This window comes from Pezoporus flaviventris, unplaced genomic scaffold (assembly GCF_033815535.1).
Source record: "Pezoporus flaviventris isolate CSIRO_AGI_PZ_B2104156 unplaced genomic scaffold, CSIRO_AGI_Pfla_v1 ptg000126l, whole genome shotgun sequence".
Taxonomy (NCBI): Eukaryota; Metazoa; Chordata; class Aves; order Psittaciformes; family Psittacidae; genus Pezoporus; species Pezoporus flaviventris.
In genome coordinates, this window is record NW_026892674.1 from 300,865 (window position 1) to 318,102 (window position 17,238).

General features: G+C 42.5%; 1 protein-coding gene across 3 annotated transcripts in view; it reads left to right on the forward strand.

The window, feature by feature from the left end:
• The first annotated feature begins 292 nt into the window (after positions 1-292).
• The window catches only part of KCNN2 (potassium calcium-activated channel subfamily N member 2), a 60,670-nt gene continuing 43,724 nt past the window's right edge, over positions 293-17,238 (forward strand). Inside the window, exons 1-4 of one of the 3 annotated variants that reach the window (XM_061478527.1) lie at positions 293-354; positions 790-870; positions 1,113-2,218; positions 2,428-2,523. In XM_061478527.1, coding sequence (XP_061334511.1) covers positions 849-870; positions 1,113-2,218; positions 2,428-2,523 — 1,224 coding nt within the window. In that variant the 5' untranslated portion in view covers positions 293-354; positions 790-848. Of the gene's footprint in view, positions 355-675; positions 871-1,112; positions 2,219-2,427; positions 2,524-17,238 lie in introns of those variants that run through there. The other 2 variants (XM_061478526.1, XM_061478528.1) reach the window with 2 other exon arrangements.

Consider the following 17,238-nt stretch of genomic DNA (forward strand, 5'->3'; position numbering starts at 1 on the left):
TTTTAAAACTCTTAATGCTTCACCCATATTTCTAATCTGCAAGCCATTCAAGGGTGTAGGGTTTCAGAGGAAACTGGATGTTGTGTTCGACATAGGAATTTTAAGGGCGTAAACTGTTATCCTAGAAGGGCTTGGTGAGTTTTGTCTTTAACGTTAGCAAGAAGCTGAAGATGTAAAGAAACTTTCCACATTATCAAATTTCCCAGTGGATTTTTCAAGCTGCTTGAACAGTGCTGGAGAACTGGAGAAAAAAAAAACAAACCCAAAACAAAGCCAACAAAACCGAAACCTTCCAACAAAACGAAACCTTTTATAATATCATCTAGGGGACAGGAATGGCACACCTTTAACAAGGTAAGTTCACGATTGCTCCCGTAAAGAGCCTTTCTTTAAGTAAATGCAGAGACTGCCTGGTGGCAGACATTATTCTGCCACAGGGAGCTGCGGGAATGAATTATATGGTGACAGCTGGGAGCAGAAGGGGAAGAGACAGAACGGTAGCGGGCGACCAGCGCACTGTTGCGGGGGGCGGGGGGGGGCGGCAGCCACTCAGGGACACCCACCCTGTTCCACGGTGAAGCTCCAGCCGGAGCAGGGTTCCCGGGTGGCGGCCGGCAGGCAGGGGCAGTCCCCGGCCCTCCCGATCCTGGTGACAGGCGGAGTTGTGCCGGGATGGGCTGTCCGCTATCCGGCCTCACGGCAGCCCGCGGGGACACTGCCTCTGCCGGCTTGCTCCGGCAGCCAGTGGCAGGCGGCGGAGCGGAGCGAGCGCAGCTCTGTGTTTTGCAGGGCGGCGGAGGCGGAAACAGACGGAAGGCGCTGCTGGACAGCTCCGGAGCGGGGCGCCCATGTTCCGAAGACGGTGCAGATGTGAGGAGCGGGGAGCTGGGGAGCTCCGCCGCGGAGGCCTCTTCCCGGCGGGGGGACCCCCAGGAGGTCCAGGGCTTCCGCGGCGGGTGGGGCGGGAGCAAGGGTCAAAAGTAGCCCTTACCTGCAGCGCGGAGCGCGCAAGGAGGCGGGTTCCCTGCACGGTGCGGGGCAGCGGGGGGTGGGGGGGGGAGACCCTGTAGGGCCCCCACCGCCTTACGCTGTGGCCGGTCCACCCCCATCAGGTGACGTGATGCCCATTATTTTGGTTCGCCCAACCAATGGAACGCAGCGGCTGGATCCTACGGGTGCCGGGATGGGCCTTTCTTGGCGGCAGCAGGACTCTCCTTTGCCGACCATAACGCATTGCGCAGCGTGCACCACCGCCCGGTCCTCCTGCGGCTTTAACGGCACCGGCATGGACGCGCCGCAGCAGTTTCCGGCGGGCTTCGGCCCAGAGCAGCAGCGCCTGCCGCACTGTCAGCAGCAGCACGTCCAGGACAAGCAGAGCCTCCAGCAGCAGCAGCAGCAGCAGCAGCAGCAGCAGCAGTCCCCATGCCTCCAGTGCAACAACTGCGCCTACTATGGGGCTGCTGCGGCCGCCGCGGGGGATAACCTGCCCCTGCTGCTCCGCACCATCTCGCCCCACTCGGGCACGTTCCGGACTCATTCCTCACCCCTGTCTTCCGCTGCCTCCTCCCGGCAGGGCAGCCAGCTGAACGTCAGTGAGTTCACCCCCTCCAGCCATGCCGGCGCGTCCAGGCAGCACCACCAGTACGCCCAGTACCACCAGTGCCACAGCCTGCAGCAGCAGCAGCAGGCAGCGAGCCCCAGCAGCAGTATCAGCAGCGGCAGCACCCACCACTACCATCACCACCATCATCTCCACCACCACCACCAGCGCCGGGAGAGCAACCCATTCACCGAAATAGCCATGAATAGCTGCAGGTACAACGGCGGCGTCATGCGGCCGCTCAGCAACCTGAGCTCGTCCCGTCGGAACCTACAAGAGCTGGATTCCGAGTCGCAGCCGCTCGCCAGCCCCGCTGCCGCCGCCACCGCGGGCACCCCCACTGCTCCGGAGATCGTGGTCTCCAAGCCCGAGCACAACAACTCCAACAATCTGGCGCTCTACGGCCCTGCCGGCCCTGGCTCCGGCCCGAGCAGCGCCAACAACGGCGGGGGCAAGTCCAGCAAGAAGAAGAACCAGAACATCGGGTACAAGCTGGGGCACCGCCGGGCGCTCTTTGAGAAGCGCAAGCGCCTCAGCGACTACGCGCTCATTTTCGGCATGTTCGGCATCGTCGTCATGGTCATTGAGACTGAGCTCTCCTGGGGCGCCTACACCAAGGTACCGGCAGCCGCTCCGACGGCCCAGCGGAGAGGCCGCCCTGGCCCCTTACAGCCCAGCGCGGCGGGGCTGCTTGTTCCCCGCCCCAGCCCCGTCCCGAGGCGCTCTACCCCCGGCATTGATGGGGTGCCCTGGGCCCCGTCATCGGGGTGGCGTCGGGCGGGAGCGGCCCCTTGTAGCTGAGGGATGGTGGTGTCTTTCTATTGCAGGAGTCGCTGTATTCCCTTGCTCTGAAATGCCTTATTAGCCTGTCCACGATTATCCTGCTCGGGCTCATCATCGTGTACCATGCAAGGGAAATACAGGTAATGTTTCCTTCTGTGGGTCAGTGACCGTTGTTGGCGTAGCTCGAGGGAGGGGGGGTGAGTCGGTTTCTCGAAGGACATAGTGGTGGTAAGTACTTGGCACTTCCTGACAATTCAGAAAGCAAAAAGTTATCTCTGTGTGCCTGCCGTTGGTGCACGGACCTCCGGCCCCAGGGAAGAACACGGTAGGCATGTTACGTGCTAGGAAGCTCTGCTTGCTAGGGACTGTTGCTAGTGGTTATGCTATAGGATTGCTTAGCTCTGAGGTTATAACACTCTTGGTGACATGCCTGACGTCTTCTGTAGGAGATGTACGGCAACAGTCTTTTATTTCCCAATGACTAAATTTCATGCTACGCATTTTCTCTTGATGGCAAGGTTAATTGTTTTTCCTGTGCAAGGTATGTAATCTTAACTGGATTGTCTCAGACACGAGTGTACTTTAGGAGAATGTTTAAGAGGAGGGGGAAGAGATAAAAAATCACAGAATCATAGAATCGTTTAGGTTGAAGAAGTTACTATTAACCTAGTATTGCCAAGTCCACTACTCAACTGTGTCCTTAAGTGCCACATCTACGTGTGTTTTAAATACCTCCAGGACTGTGTTTTATATAGTGCTGCATAGCTGCTAAGATTGTGACGGAAGAGAACTGCCAAGAAAGGTAGGGCTAAAGGTAGAAGGAATGCAGTGATCGAAGATGTAATAAGTCTCACAAATACTGTCACTGGATCTCTTCAAGGGACTTAGCTCTGACTTTAGTTGTTGGTGTTTTTTTGTTTTTTTACCAAGAAATAAATACTTGGCATTTCAGCTAAACTGAAACATACAACAGATTTCAGAGTTTTGAGGGGGGAAAATGCCTTACTTGTAGACACATCAGTGCTTTTACTTTTTCAGCTTCTTTAACTGAAAAATATGTTGAGCTTCAAGGGAAAGCGACAGCTTTCAAGGGCATAGAATACTTTTCCTTTCCACTGGTACCAATCAGTTAAAAAAAAGGATAAAATAAGGATTGCATAGTACCCTGCTTCTGTGCAAATGAATGCTGTAGTTTCAATGTGAAGTGGTACCATAGCCACCCACTTAGGGTAATGTTAGAGAAGTATTATGTTACTGAAGACTCTTTGCAAAATTGAATCCTGTTGTGCAGTCCTTGCACATGCCAAACTTCTATTTCTGGCTCAGAACCCAGTTTCTCTGCAGTATAAAAGATACTGAATGCTGTTTAATGATATTGTACTCAATAAACAAGTGTTCTGGTGAAAGAGCTTCTCTATAAACTCATGGATTATTATAAGGAGTTTTTTTTAATCTGTATAAAAATAAGTAAGTGGCTCTGCTGCAGTGTGGGAACTGCCTTCTCTGGTGTATCTTCCCATAAGTGGTGCTTGAGGCATGAAGAGCAAAGCTGGGAAAAAACCTCTCTGTAAACATTTGAATTACTCTATTAATTTTCCAGAAACTTTAAGTGGAAAATTTTATGCAAGATAACCAAGTAGTTGTAGGTCCCTGTATGCATCAGCTTATAATGGTTACTCCAAGATTTGTTTTTTTTTTTGTTTTGGTTTTTTTTTTTCAGGTAAAGAGTTACAAATTTTTAATTCCCTTAGGAGTGTATTACAAATCAGAAAAAAAAAAAAAGTTGTAATTCCATTTTGGTTGGTTTTTTTATTGATTGCTTTAAAGAACTTTCTCATGTATGTGACTACATGGAGAGAATTATGCAACGACGTGACTTAATCAAGGTTAATGTAGCTTTCATTGCTGCCTGACAGCACTGCCTGTAAGACATCAATACTCTGGTTTAGTCTGAGAGACATTGAAAATTGCAGTAGTCGTGGCAGGGCTAGGAGTGAGCTGCAGTTTTAAGGAGCTTTATCATTCATGTTGAAAAGGAAGTTCTCTTTTTCAAGGACCTTGCTAGATGGAGAGGGCATAGTACCATCCTTAGCTGCTGGATATCTGATAGCTTTTTAATTTAGGTGTAGTCTGGTTTTGTTCAGATGCTTTACTTTTAAAAATAAGATGAAGAATGTGCAGAGCAAAAATTACATCTATCTGAGGTGGTAAATTCGTGTTACACTTGACATCTGAAAACAAGAAGTACCTTAAAAATACTTTGGTTTAGGAATATATGGTGTCTTCCCCAGGAACAAGAAAATACTGTGTAACCGTGATAATGTAATGGTTTTGAAATAATCTTTAAAGCTGACAGTTTTCTGAAGGCACACATGCCTTTAATTCAAGCAAGTATCCTGCTGTGTGTAGCAGAATGAATCATCTCTGTAGAATCATGCCCACAGATGTTTGGTTGTGTCCTGTGTTTGCACCAGCTATTTGTCAACCCTGTTCAAGTTTGAACATTCCTTTCTAATTCTTGTCTGAAGCATACTTAAACAGTGGATGTAATTAAGCAGGAATTCACTGAGAGAGAAAAAATGCTTTGTAGAATAGAAGGTCAATGTAATCTGCTTGCAGTGTGGTATTTTTCATACTGTAGTAGAAGCAAACCAACCTAAACATAAGTAAATTTTTTAACAAAGCATGAGACAAAACATGTTGAGAAATAAAAAGCTGACAGTTTAGTAATTATCAGCAATTGCAGGCTTAATACTTAGCAACTTCTGATGACCTAAAATGCTGGCAAATGGAAATCATCTTTCTCATGCTTTTCAGTAGTCTGTGACCTTGTTTTATTGGTAGGAAATCCAAATAGTCATGCTGCAAGCAAGTCAGTGAGGCACTGCATGGCAGCATAGCAGGTGACTCTAGTCAGTAATACATCAAGGTGAGAGGAGTGAGTTTTCATTCTCAGCTTCTTTCCCCAGTTGGGCTGTGGTTGATACGTGGTGACAGAGCTGGGGCACGTTCAGTTTCTCCGGGGCAGGGGTGGTTTCTGACGTCGTATTTGCAGCACCGCAGACAGCGCCGTGCGCAGCGCCCCGGGGCGGACTGACGGGACCCGGACTGAATTGGACCGGTTGTATTTCACTGGGCTGGACTGGATTAGACCGGCCCGGCACAGGCTAGCCGCCCTGTCACACCCGCATCCCTCTGGCCGTGCTTTCAGTCTTGTTTGCAAAGCCATGTGGATTTTTGTTTTGAGTTCCCTGGAACTCGCCCAGAGCTCTGCATCTGATACACCAGGGTCCCCAGAAGGGTGTAGCTGCAGTATTTAGACAAGGACAGCTGTATGGATGCTGTGATACTGGAAACTTTGAAGTATATCTATCAAATATGGTTTCAGTGATCACACTGTATTAGTTATTCTGTTTAATATTCTGCATAATGTAGACCTGCTTGAGTGAGTCCAGAGGAGGACCATGAAGATAATCAAAGGGCTGGAGCACCTCTCCTATGAAGGCAGGCTGAGAGAGTTGGGCTCATTCAGCCTGGAGAAAAGAAGGCTCTAGGGAGACCTTAGAGCAGCTTCCAGAGCTTAAAGGGCCTGACAACAAGTCTGGGGAGGGACTTTTTACAAGAGCATGTAGTGACAGGACAAGGGGGCTTTAAACTGAGGGGAAATTTATGTTAAATATAAGGAGGAAGTTCTTCACAATGAGGGTGGTGAGGCACTGACACAGGTTGCCCAGAGAAGCTGTGGCTGCCCCATCCCTGGCAGTGTTGAAGGCCAGAGCTTTGAGCAACCTGGTCTAGTGTGAGGTGTCCCTTGCCCATGGCAGGGGGTTGGAACTACATGATCTTTAAGGTCTGTCTCTTCCAACCCAAAGATGTTATGTGATTCTATAAGAATAAAGTGTGAGCTGTAATTTAAGTTAGTAGATGTGAGTTAGTGTTAAGACTGTAATAAAAGTCAGGTGAAACCACCTGGGTTTAAATGATAATTTATAGCTTACATTACCATTTTCATAAAAGAAGATAAAGATTACAAGCAGATTTTCTTCATATCCCTCCCTCTTCTTGAAAAAAACCTCCTAATGAACAACAGTAATGATGTTGGAGCTGAGAATAGCACAACCCCAAATCTGTGTGCTCTTTTTGGTCCATTGTTATCATGCCTCTAATGCTATTAAAGTCATCACTCTAGGCAGATAATGAAATACGCATTGCTCTGTCTCCAGGCTTGTGTGGTTGTTGGTTCAGTTCTTTAGAGTAAGTGCCCTGTGTTTGGAAGATCAATGGGAAAAATATGATTCATCGTTATCCCAGCCCAGAACAGGTATTTCTCTGACTGTTACTCCAGTTGAGAGTTTGAAGAGATGGAGGATAGAAAGCTAAGAGGGTGGTGTGATCCAATTATCATAATAATTTTTTATGTATAAATTATCTACTTCATGCATAAACAGTTTGTTACTTAATACTATATTACATAATTAAATTAACAGTGTGGAATTTGGTTAAAATAGTAGTTCCTAAAGAATTTGTTGTCCATTCCACATGTGTTTAGTGGAATTTGCTCTTAGATTAATGAATACAGTGGTATTTAAGAAAGTTTTGGGTGGCAGTTCACATGGTAAAGCTGCAGTCCTACTTTTATTGAAAAATAGACCTCTCTGTCTCTCTCTAGCACTGCTGGAGCTAGAAATGCTTTTTAAGTACAAATTGTACTGGCACTTTTGTGTGTTACTCAGAGCAAAAAGTTGAAATTCTTTGAGATTCCCAGTAGGAGGTCTTTAATGTCTTTTGTTGAGCATTCCACTGCAGTCTGGTAGTTCTTGAGAGACGTGGTTACTGGAGAAATATACCCATTGGAACACTTTTCCTTTGATGCTGGACCACTTAGTATATCCCTTCTGTAAATAAACATTGCTCTTCTGTTGCCTTTCCTGAATAATAGTAATTTAAATCCTGAGTAATGCTAACCTGTGCTCTCTGGGACAGAATCTGAACTTCTTCTCCCTGATAAGATGCTTGCACTCATGGAGAAACATGAAAGCAGTTGGTATTTGGTAGAAGTTAATAGTATTTTTTCTTCTCTATGTCAGTTGAGATTTCTAACCATTTCAAAAATGTATTGCTAGTTCATACTAGAACTAGCATGTGGAAAGTCTTGCAATCTCCAGAGTTAAGGTTAAGCCATTGCTTTCACAGCAGAGCCTATCAGGGCTCCAAGGAGAAAGCACCTTCAGTCCCTAGATGGTTCTGAAGTGGTGGGAAAATAATAGGCTACTGATGGATGTGGAGTGACACACTTTGAGTCTTCATTAACTTTATAGAAAGTGATCACAGTTGAGAGCAAGAATCATGAATCTTCTCTTCTTTTCCCTGTTCCTGAAAACTTAAAGAAATGGAACAGGCAGTATCAAGAAACAGAAAAGAATGATAATAAATACATATCTTGACCTGCAAATAAATTCCATAAAGCGTGGTAGGAATAAACACCATTTATGCGAGTTTCATTATCTTACTGGCATCAGTGGAAAGTTCTGCAGTAAGAATTATGCACTCATGAGCAAATAGGAAGTTAAACTGCCTTACAGTTTCTTGACTTATGAAGTAATAGGTACCCTGCAGGCCAGATTATTTGTTTTGCTTTCACTGGTGTGGTACATGTGCATTTCATTAGCGTTAGCATCTTATTAGCTGTCTTGTTGGCAGTCTTAACTTTGCAGTCTTGTTGCTGAGTCTTAACTTGGCTTGAAATGTCAAGGCTTGCACACACAGACTGTCAAACTGCTGCAGAAACAAATGAGTTAGATTAAGAGCACAGAGAACAAGTATGCTGAATAATGGGTGGAAATCATTTAATAAACTTTGAATGGGTAATTTATTCTGACCTGAAGCCTGTTGAGATTTAGTGATGTCTTTCCTGTTTATTTTAATAGGCCTTGGATCAGGTAACAACAACTCACTGTGTAGCAGTTTTGATTCAGGGCACAATAACAATGTACAGACTCAAAAATTCCCTTCTACTAATCAAGTTTAACACACATTCCGTATTTGTATTGAACAGCAGGAAATCAGGTCGGAATTCAAGGATACCGTATATGTCAAATTAAAACCACTTTAGAATATTTTTGTGAAAATACTTAGGTTTAGTTCCATTCAATAAATTTTTGAAAGACTGCATCTGCAGAACCTGTGGATGTAGGAAGGTGCCCAGTGTCGCTGAAATGCAGCACTGTAATGCATATGGTACAGAAGGCAGGCTAGAAAATCCTTTAATGTTGGTCAGCCTCCAAAAGGATCTGAGGCCTTTTGCACTGAAGTTCCATGTAAAAGATTTTCTCTGTTTCCAAGAGGCTCCATTAGAATGTAGGAGGTTGAACCTGATGCTCAGAACACTGAGCGATTGGCCTTGCCGTTCCTAGGACTATGTATTCATATACACCATTGTTATGGCCATTTTTTTATGAGGCTGTTAGAAGTTTATCAAGATATATTAGTGCATAATGAAGTGTGAGAAGGTATGTTGTTGCCCATGTTGGAGGAGAACATTTGTAATCAGAGGTCAGATGCTGGATTTGTATTAATTGTGCAGTTTAGCTGAAATCAACAGGGGTACTGTGGTCTATGATCTTAGAGCCATTCTACATTCTCATCTTAATATGAAAGTATTGTATATTAGATCCTTCAACTCTGGGGACTTCATAAAATTCTGCCAGGTACTGCAGCTCGGGTTTGCCAGAGTTTCAATGAGTATGTGCCAAGTGTAGCTGAAGGCTCTTGTGTTTCTGTCTGTTTTGAGCAGAGATCATAACAGGAATGACTGCTGCTTCAGACTTGGGAGAATTAAAAAATGGTGCAGAAGCTTCTATGTGATTTCAGTCAGCCATTTTCCCGTGTGATTTTGATGGTGAAAGTTGTTGTAAATCCCCTTACTAGAGGATAAGTTACTTCTCTGTGCCTGTGAAGCTCCTCTTAAGATGTAAATTATGCCTAAGAGAAGAGGCTGTAACTGATCTTGTAATTAGTTTTTCGGTAAGATGGATATATTAAAGTTTCTTCTATTAACTGAAAATAGACTGTAAAGTATGCAGAAAAACAAGTAGTTTTGTGAGGAAGTTTCCACTGCTCTGTTCTGTAGAAAAGAGAAAAGTTACATATCAGGACAACACACACACGCAAAAATAATTTTATATCACTTTTTTTCATGTCTCTTTTTTTTTTTTTTTCCCCAGTAACATAAAATATATTACATTGAATGGAAAACCTCCCATTCAAAAAAGTGATATAGAATCATAGAATAGTTAGGGTTGGAAAGGACCTTAAGATCATCTAGTTCCAACCCCCCTGCTACGGGCAGGGACACCTTATGCTAAACCATATCACCCAAGGCCTCATCCAACCTGGTCTTGAACACTGCCAGGGATGGAGCATTCACAACCTTCCTGGGCAACCCATTCCAGTGCGTCACCACCCAAACAGGAAAGAATTTCCTTCTTATGTCCAATCTAAACTTCCGCTGTTTAAGTTTTAACCCGTTACCCCTTGTCCTGTCACTACAGTCTCTAATGAAGAGTGCCTCTCCAGCATCCCTGTAGGCCCCCTTCAGATACTGGAAGGCTGCTGTGAGGTCTCCACACAGCCTTCTCTTCTCCAGGCTGAACAGCTCCAACTTTCTCAGCCTGTCTTCATACAGGAGGTGCTCCAGTCCCCTGATCATCCTCGTGGCCCTTTTCTGTACTTGTTCCAACAGTTCCATGTCCTTTTTATGTTGAGGACGCCGGAACTGCACACAATACTCCAGGTGAGGTCTCCTGAGAGCAGAGTAGAGGGGCAGGATCACCTCCTTCGACCTGCTGGTCACGCTCCTTTTGATGCAGCCCAGGATATGGTTAGCCTCAGGGCTGCTCTGAATCTCTTCTCTGTCCAACCTGTAGCTGTGCCTGGGATTGCTCTGACCCAGGTGTAGGACCTTGCACTTGGCATGGTTAAACTTCATAAGGTTGGCATCAGCCCACCTCACAAGTGTGTCGAGGTCCTTCTGGATGGCATTCCTTCCCTCCAGCATATCAACCGAACCACACAGCTTGGTGTCATCGGCAAACTTGCTGAGGGCGCACTCAGTCCCACTGTCCATGTCAGCGACGAAGATGTTGAACAAGACCAGTGAAATACCTGTCTATCATAGTGTATTTTTAATTAAGTTGTGTAACTTCTATTATGTAAAATAGTGGAACTTTGTTCCATTATTTTAATGAAAAGTACATTAAGTAATTTCCTCTTACAGCTGTCAGAAGATCAGAAGGGATTATCATGAGCACATGTTTTACAGCTTATAAAGAATTCTTGTGTAAAGGGAGTGATAAACCATGAACCTTTTATACTTGAAAATGGTGTATCTGAACCCAGACCTTTGCAACTAAAAATGTTCAGTTAATATCATGCATAAATACTGTGTATAATACTGTTTTAATACAGTTGCTGGGAATCATAAGTCTGTACATTACTGATTCATTCATCTATTCCCTCTTGAATGGTCCCTGCAATTTTTCTCCTTCGTCTGTGTGAAAACTGCCCTTAAGTAACATAGTTTTATATTGACATTTTAAAATTGGTGTTTTAAAAACAAAAGGATGTGAATGTTAGATACACCATGAAGGAGTGAAGAGGCATGATTTCTGAAGAGGGATGTGTGCATGTTCTAAGGTTTTTCTTTATCTCATTCATTTTGGTGGGGACTGATGGACCTTTCAGAATTAAGTTCTGTTTGAGGAAATACTAGACCTTTTTATGGCAGATGGAAATACCACTGTGAATTCCATAGAAAGTGAAAACAAAGGGGAGACCTTAATTATCTTTATATTTTAAAATTGTGACTCTTGGTCTTTTGAAGAGTAATTAGGTCTGTGTTGTTTGATTTTTGGTTGTTTTGTTGTTTTGTTTTTTTTTTTCCATACAGAAACAATCTTTTATATATAAAGAATTTTTTATTTTTTTATATATATTTTTATATAAAGAAACATAAAGAAAATATTTATTAAAAGAAAAACACGCTCTGTCAAAGTGGCACCTTCTGAACTTTTTGCATATTAATACTGTAGAGCTATCCTGATGAGTAGGGGAGATCTGGGTTCTGTGGTTGTGGGATAGACCAGCAGAATTGTTTATTTAGTTCTAGTTGAAGAGATATCACAAAGTGAGTGAAGACTGTAGGAGCCATGAGGGTCGTATGTAAAGAGTTACAAGGCTGTACATGTGTAACTCTTAAATACAGTTTGTCTTGCAAAACCACTTCTGTTGGTAAGGATGTATCCGTAGGAAGGGACCTAACTTCAGTATTCAGAAGAAGGTTTCAGAGGCAAAAAGGAAGAGGTTTTGCTTGTAAAAGAGCATATTTGAAATAAAAAATTACTGAGAAATAAATATATATGATTTAATATCCATAGATTTTGTTGTCACCTGTGGGTAGAGAACTTCCTGAGCTTTCTTACCTGTAGTCTGCAATAAATACTGTTGCTGTGTAGCTATGTCTTCCATAAACAGATAGATATCAGTTCAGTGGTTTGACGAGTAGGTGTAACATAGCCTGAAAAGAAGGAAATGCATGTATAACAAGCATTTCTATTGTAGTTTTTGTTGTCAAAGGGAATTACCTGGACAAATTCTCACCTTTTTTTTCTGTCACTTAAATGATGCTTTTACTAAATGGACTGCTGAGACTGAGAGTTCAAGTGCTGTGGAAGTAATCTGGGAAAGACTTTGTAGCTACATTTAAAGCTCAGGTTTGCATATCTCGTAGTGTTATGCTGAGATCTGTCCTTTGTCATCTAAATAAGACACTTGTCATCCTGTTATGTCTATAATTTTCAACAATTATCCGCCTGCTTTAGCAGGTATCACAAAACTGCAATGTAAAATGAGTGCAGTGCTCCACAGTATGTCCTGATCAGATACTGTTGGGAATCTTTATGAAACATTTTATTCTTATTACAGTTGTTTATTCCAGCTGTCATACCACTGCAACATCTGTAGCATCACTAGAAGTGTATGCAGACGCACCTGCCTTACCCCTGACCTCTGACAGTAGTGTCTTTCCTTAGAATAATGCATTATGAAGTAATGCTTTATCTTCAGTCTCTTAACTGACAGTAGTGTCTTTCCTTAGAATAATGCATTATGAAGTAATGCTTTATCTTCAGTCTCTTAACAAAACAAAGATTCATCCCAGGTGGTGAATGGGCATTTCTTGTTTTGGGACAGTCATTGTGCTTTTAAGAATAAGAGCTGTTGCAGCCAGGGAATGAGGCATCTCTTTAATTAAAAATAAAAATTGCATAGTAGCTTTGATTCAGTCTATACCATTGCATCCATAAAAATCACATGCACAGAACTCTGATTTCAGCCTTGGAAAGGGGAGAAAGACTGAGTGTTCAGGTGTGGATAGACAGCAAAAATATAATAAATGCAACTAAGCAATAATGGTTAGTGAGCATTCACTAATAGCACCTAGGTTTAATGAAGTTTTTTGTCAAAAGTATTCTCACTTAATTTCTAATTAGTTACCATTTTTATACCAGTCATGCACATTTGAGGTGAGCCTCAACTTTAGAGGAGGATCTGTATTTGTGAGTATCTAAATTAGTGGGATCTTTAGAGCCTTTCAGTTTAGAGCATCATCCTTGTATGATAAGGATTCAATCCTTAACATCTTTGTAATTAAAATACCTTTTCAAGAAGATTTGGAAACTTTTAAACAGCCACTGAATTATGAATAAGCTAAGGATGCTTTTGTCCTGGTTTTGCTGCGATAGAGTTAATTTTCTTCGTAGCAGCTGGTACAGTGCAGTGTTTTGGTTCTAGTCTGAAAATAATGCTGATAACACATGGATGTTTTAGTTGCTACTAAATAGTACTTACCCTGATCAAGGACTTTTCAGTCTCTCATGCTCTGCCAGTAAGGAGGGGCATGAGAAGCCAAGGACACCTGACCCAAACTCACCAAAGGGTTATTCCATACCACAGCATGTCATGCCCAGTATATGAACTGTGGGGAGTTACCTGGACAGGATTGTTAGCTGCTCAGGTCAGGCTGGGTATCAGTCAGTGGGTGGTGAGCAACTGTACTGTGCATCACTGCTGGTTGTTGTTGGTTTTTTTTTTCCTTTCCCCTTTTTAGTTTTATATTCTCTCCCCTTGTTATTTCCCTTATCATTATTATCAGTAGTATTAGTACTTTATTTTAGTTATTAAACTGTTCTTACCTCAACCCATGGCTTTTATATTCTTTCCATCTCACTCAAGATAGGGGGGAAAGGAGGGATGTGAGCAAATGACTGCGTGGTACTTAGTTTCTGGATGGGTTTAAACCAAGACTGTGCTTTACCTATTTTTCCTTTGCCCATGGAAGGGCTCTCTGCGACAGCTGTAAAATTCAGTTTTGGCTTTGCAGGTACTGCATCTGGATTGTAGTGGGTTCGTTTAATTGTAGATTCTTTCATAGAATGCTGCCCAAGAGTCATTTTTGGGCTCTGCATAAGGAATGGACTGATATATTCTTGTATTCTTGAGAAATTCTTGTCCATCCACATTCCAGTATAGAAGAAAAGGTATCCGATGACAGCTCATCTTAATTGTGTCATGGGTAAAGTGGCTTCACACTAAGCCCACCTCCTTTTCTTCTCATTCAGGTTTGGGCTTCATGGTAAAAGCCAATATTTTGCATTCTGTCATGATGTGTGCATTGTTGCAGTTTTGAATAACTAGATCAGTGCTGTAGGATAGACGTGTGCTGGGCCTGATGTATTCCTAGTTCAGCTTCCATATGGTTTTAAGACAGTTTAATGGCAAAATGTATAAAAAAACCCCATAAAATAAATAGAATCGATGGCTTATGCATGGCCAGTCTGCTTTCCATATGTGGTTATCAGATAGGAAAATGTTTGGTTCTCCATCTTTATGTGCAGACATGTAAGAATAGATATTTGTCTACATCCCAGTATGAAAACGGGATGCAGCAAAGCATCTTAAGTGTGGCTGTAAGCTGGCAGACCATTCTTTTCCCCTGCCATTTGGCACTTGGAAAGAAAATAAAACAAGTAAACAAGTGTTTTATATCCAGCCTGTGATCAGAGATGTCAGCTCATTCAAAGTTTATAATTCCTGCATTTCACCGGTGACTTTTGCATGTATATTGTGGCTGGTATCATCCTATGTTAACTGATAGACACCAGACTTTTTGTTGCCGTCTTGTTGAGCGTAATGTTTGTGAATATAAAGTTCTCTAAAACATTTTGAACAGAAATTTTATGCTGAAACTGTGGACAATAAGGGGATTGGCAGCACTTACTGCAAACTTGTTTCATGTATTTAGTCTGCAAACTTCTTAGAAAAAGAAGTAGCTTTAAGGACAGGGCTTTAAGGACCTGAGAGTGCTGCTGTAAATTAGACAGATTTGCTGAAGCTGTAACATTCATGTAAGTAGTGAGACAGCAACAAGTACAGTTCATGGTAGGAGGTGTTTTATAGAATCATAGAATGGTTAGGACTGGGAGGGACCTTAGACATCATACAGTTCCAAATCCCCTGCCACAGGCGGGCACTCCTTACACGAGAACATGTCGCCCAAGACTCTGTCCAACCTGGCCTTGAACACTGCCAGGGATGAGGCAGCCACAGCTTTTTTGAGCAACATGTTTCAGTGTCTCACCACCCTCACAGTAAATAATTTCTTTATATCCAACCTGTATCGCCCCTGTTTGAACCCATTATCCCTTGTCCTGTTGCTGCAATGCCTGATTAAGAGTCCTTCTTCAGTCGGCATCCTTGTATGCCCCCTCCAGATACTGGAAGGGTGCTATGAGGTCATCATGTAGTCTTCTCAGCCATGCTGAACAGTTTTCTCAGCCTGTTTGACAGGATATACTTGGATCTGATTTTCTCTGGGGAGTTCGTTTTGTTTTGTTTTGCTTTTTGTTTTGTTTTGATTTTCTTCTGAGGAAGTAGCTGCAGTTGTAATTAGTAGTGATCAAGTAAACCAGTATTTTACTTATAGAGAAATACAGGTATATAAATGCCTGTAAAGAAACTCATGCCTGTGTTTATTTAAGCTGATACTGAAAATTGCCCTTCTTAAAGATATTTTAACTTAATCTTTGAAGCAGTGTAAAGACTTTATCTGCTATGTGGTTTAGTCAGAAGCCCACTATAGGCCTTCAGCGGTAACAGAGACTAACTAAATAGCTGCTTTATTACTGTTCCCTCCCAGTTTTACTTACCAAGGTGAATTACAGAGGCAGTTCTTGCAGGAATGTCTCTATACACTTAGGATGAGTGTGTTGACTACATTTCTCAGGATTTTAAATACACAAGTACGTCTAATTCCACTCTGCATCTGCTGCTGCCCAATTCTTAGTTTCCCTTACTTAAGTGGTTTTGTTTTAGGACAGCGCTTAAATGCTTGGATATTGCATGTCTGTATTTGATACTATTTTCAACATATCCCTAAATGAAGTTCCCACTTTAACTGTGTTTCTGAGAAAGTAAGAAAACTATAGGGACTGTACAATTCCAGTGGTGCCGATGTGTATTCACCCATTGTCAGTTAAATAAAACTTTATCCAGTTTAAAAACAAACACACAAACTTCCCAAAATTCCTGAAGTATTATGTCATAAGTGAACACTAAAGGAGGAGCTGAGAAGACAGATTCTTGTGTATATGATGTGTTGCTACCAGTCAGCCCTTAAAAAAGGTTTCTAAGTTTAGAGTCGCTGGTGAACTCCTTTGGCAGGATGAATGAGTTAGCTCATTTGATGTAGCATCGGAATTAGTGTTTCTTCCCTCAACTTTTGTTTCCTCTATTCACTTGTAAAAGCATTGCAAATTTCTTCAGAAAATGCTGCCTTTTTTTAATTGGTTCCAGTTTTCCTAGGAGTAATGAAGCTGATCATCCTGAAGAGGGTGTGGCCTCTCTCATTGTGGGAACAGTGACAGATGGCAGATGTTTTGGGATACTGCGTTTCTTCTTGCAGTGATCTGTAGAACAGATTATTTTCAGTACTGAATGAAGGAAAAAAAACCCTAACTGAAGAATTGTAAATTAATTTAAAATTAAAACATAAAAATATTGGAATGTAGATAGTTCTCCCCAGGTAGTTTTTGTTCTGCAAGAAGGTTGTAGAATCACAGTTACTTTATTTCAGAGGAGCTCGAAATGGTGAAAAATATGACACAGACCATTAAGTTTCTTTGAAAATGCATTCTGAAAATTAGTTCTCCATTTGGAGAGCCTTGCAGAACACTGATGAAGTACTTGCGTTAGATTTCAGTGCTGAATAATTATAAGACATTTGAAAGCTATGAACAGGCATAACATCTTTGACCTTGACTGGACTTTGGCCTTCTCTATGGGGTGCAAAGACTCAGTTCTATAGGAACAGTTTGCTTACTCTTTTGTTACGTTCTAGTTTTATTGCTGCCATCATTCTCCATTCAAACAGGGAGTTGTATCTTGAAATTAATGAATGGTTATAACGGGATTGACTGAAAGCAGCTAGAAGGGTGTATGCATACCATTAAAATTGTTCTATTCAGCTGTTCTTTCTCTTCTTCTTCATTTACCTTCCTCAGTTTCTGAATAGAGAATGAACTTAGCCAAGCACGTAGAAATGCACAAATACATCTGCGTCTTCCAAATGAAAAGTGAAACTTGCATTTAGTGGGTTGCATAATTACGAGGATATAAAATGTACATGAAAACCTGTACTAATTTCTCTGTCATCTTAGTATGTCCCAGTTTAATTATTACTTACAGCCTGTTTCAGAGGCTCATATTTGTTCCAGAGTGTTTGAGAACCAGCACAATTTTAT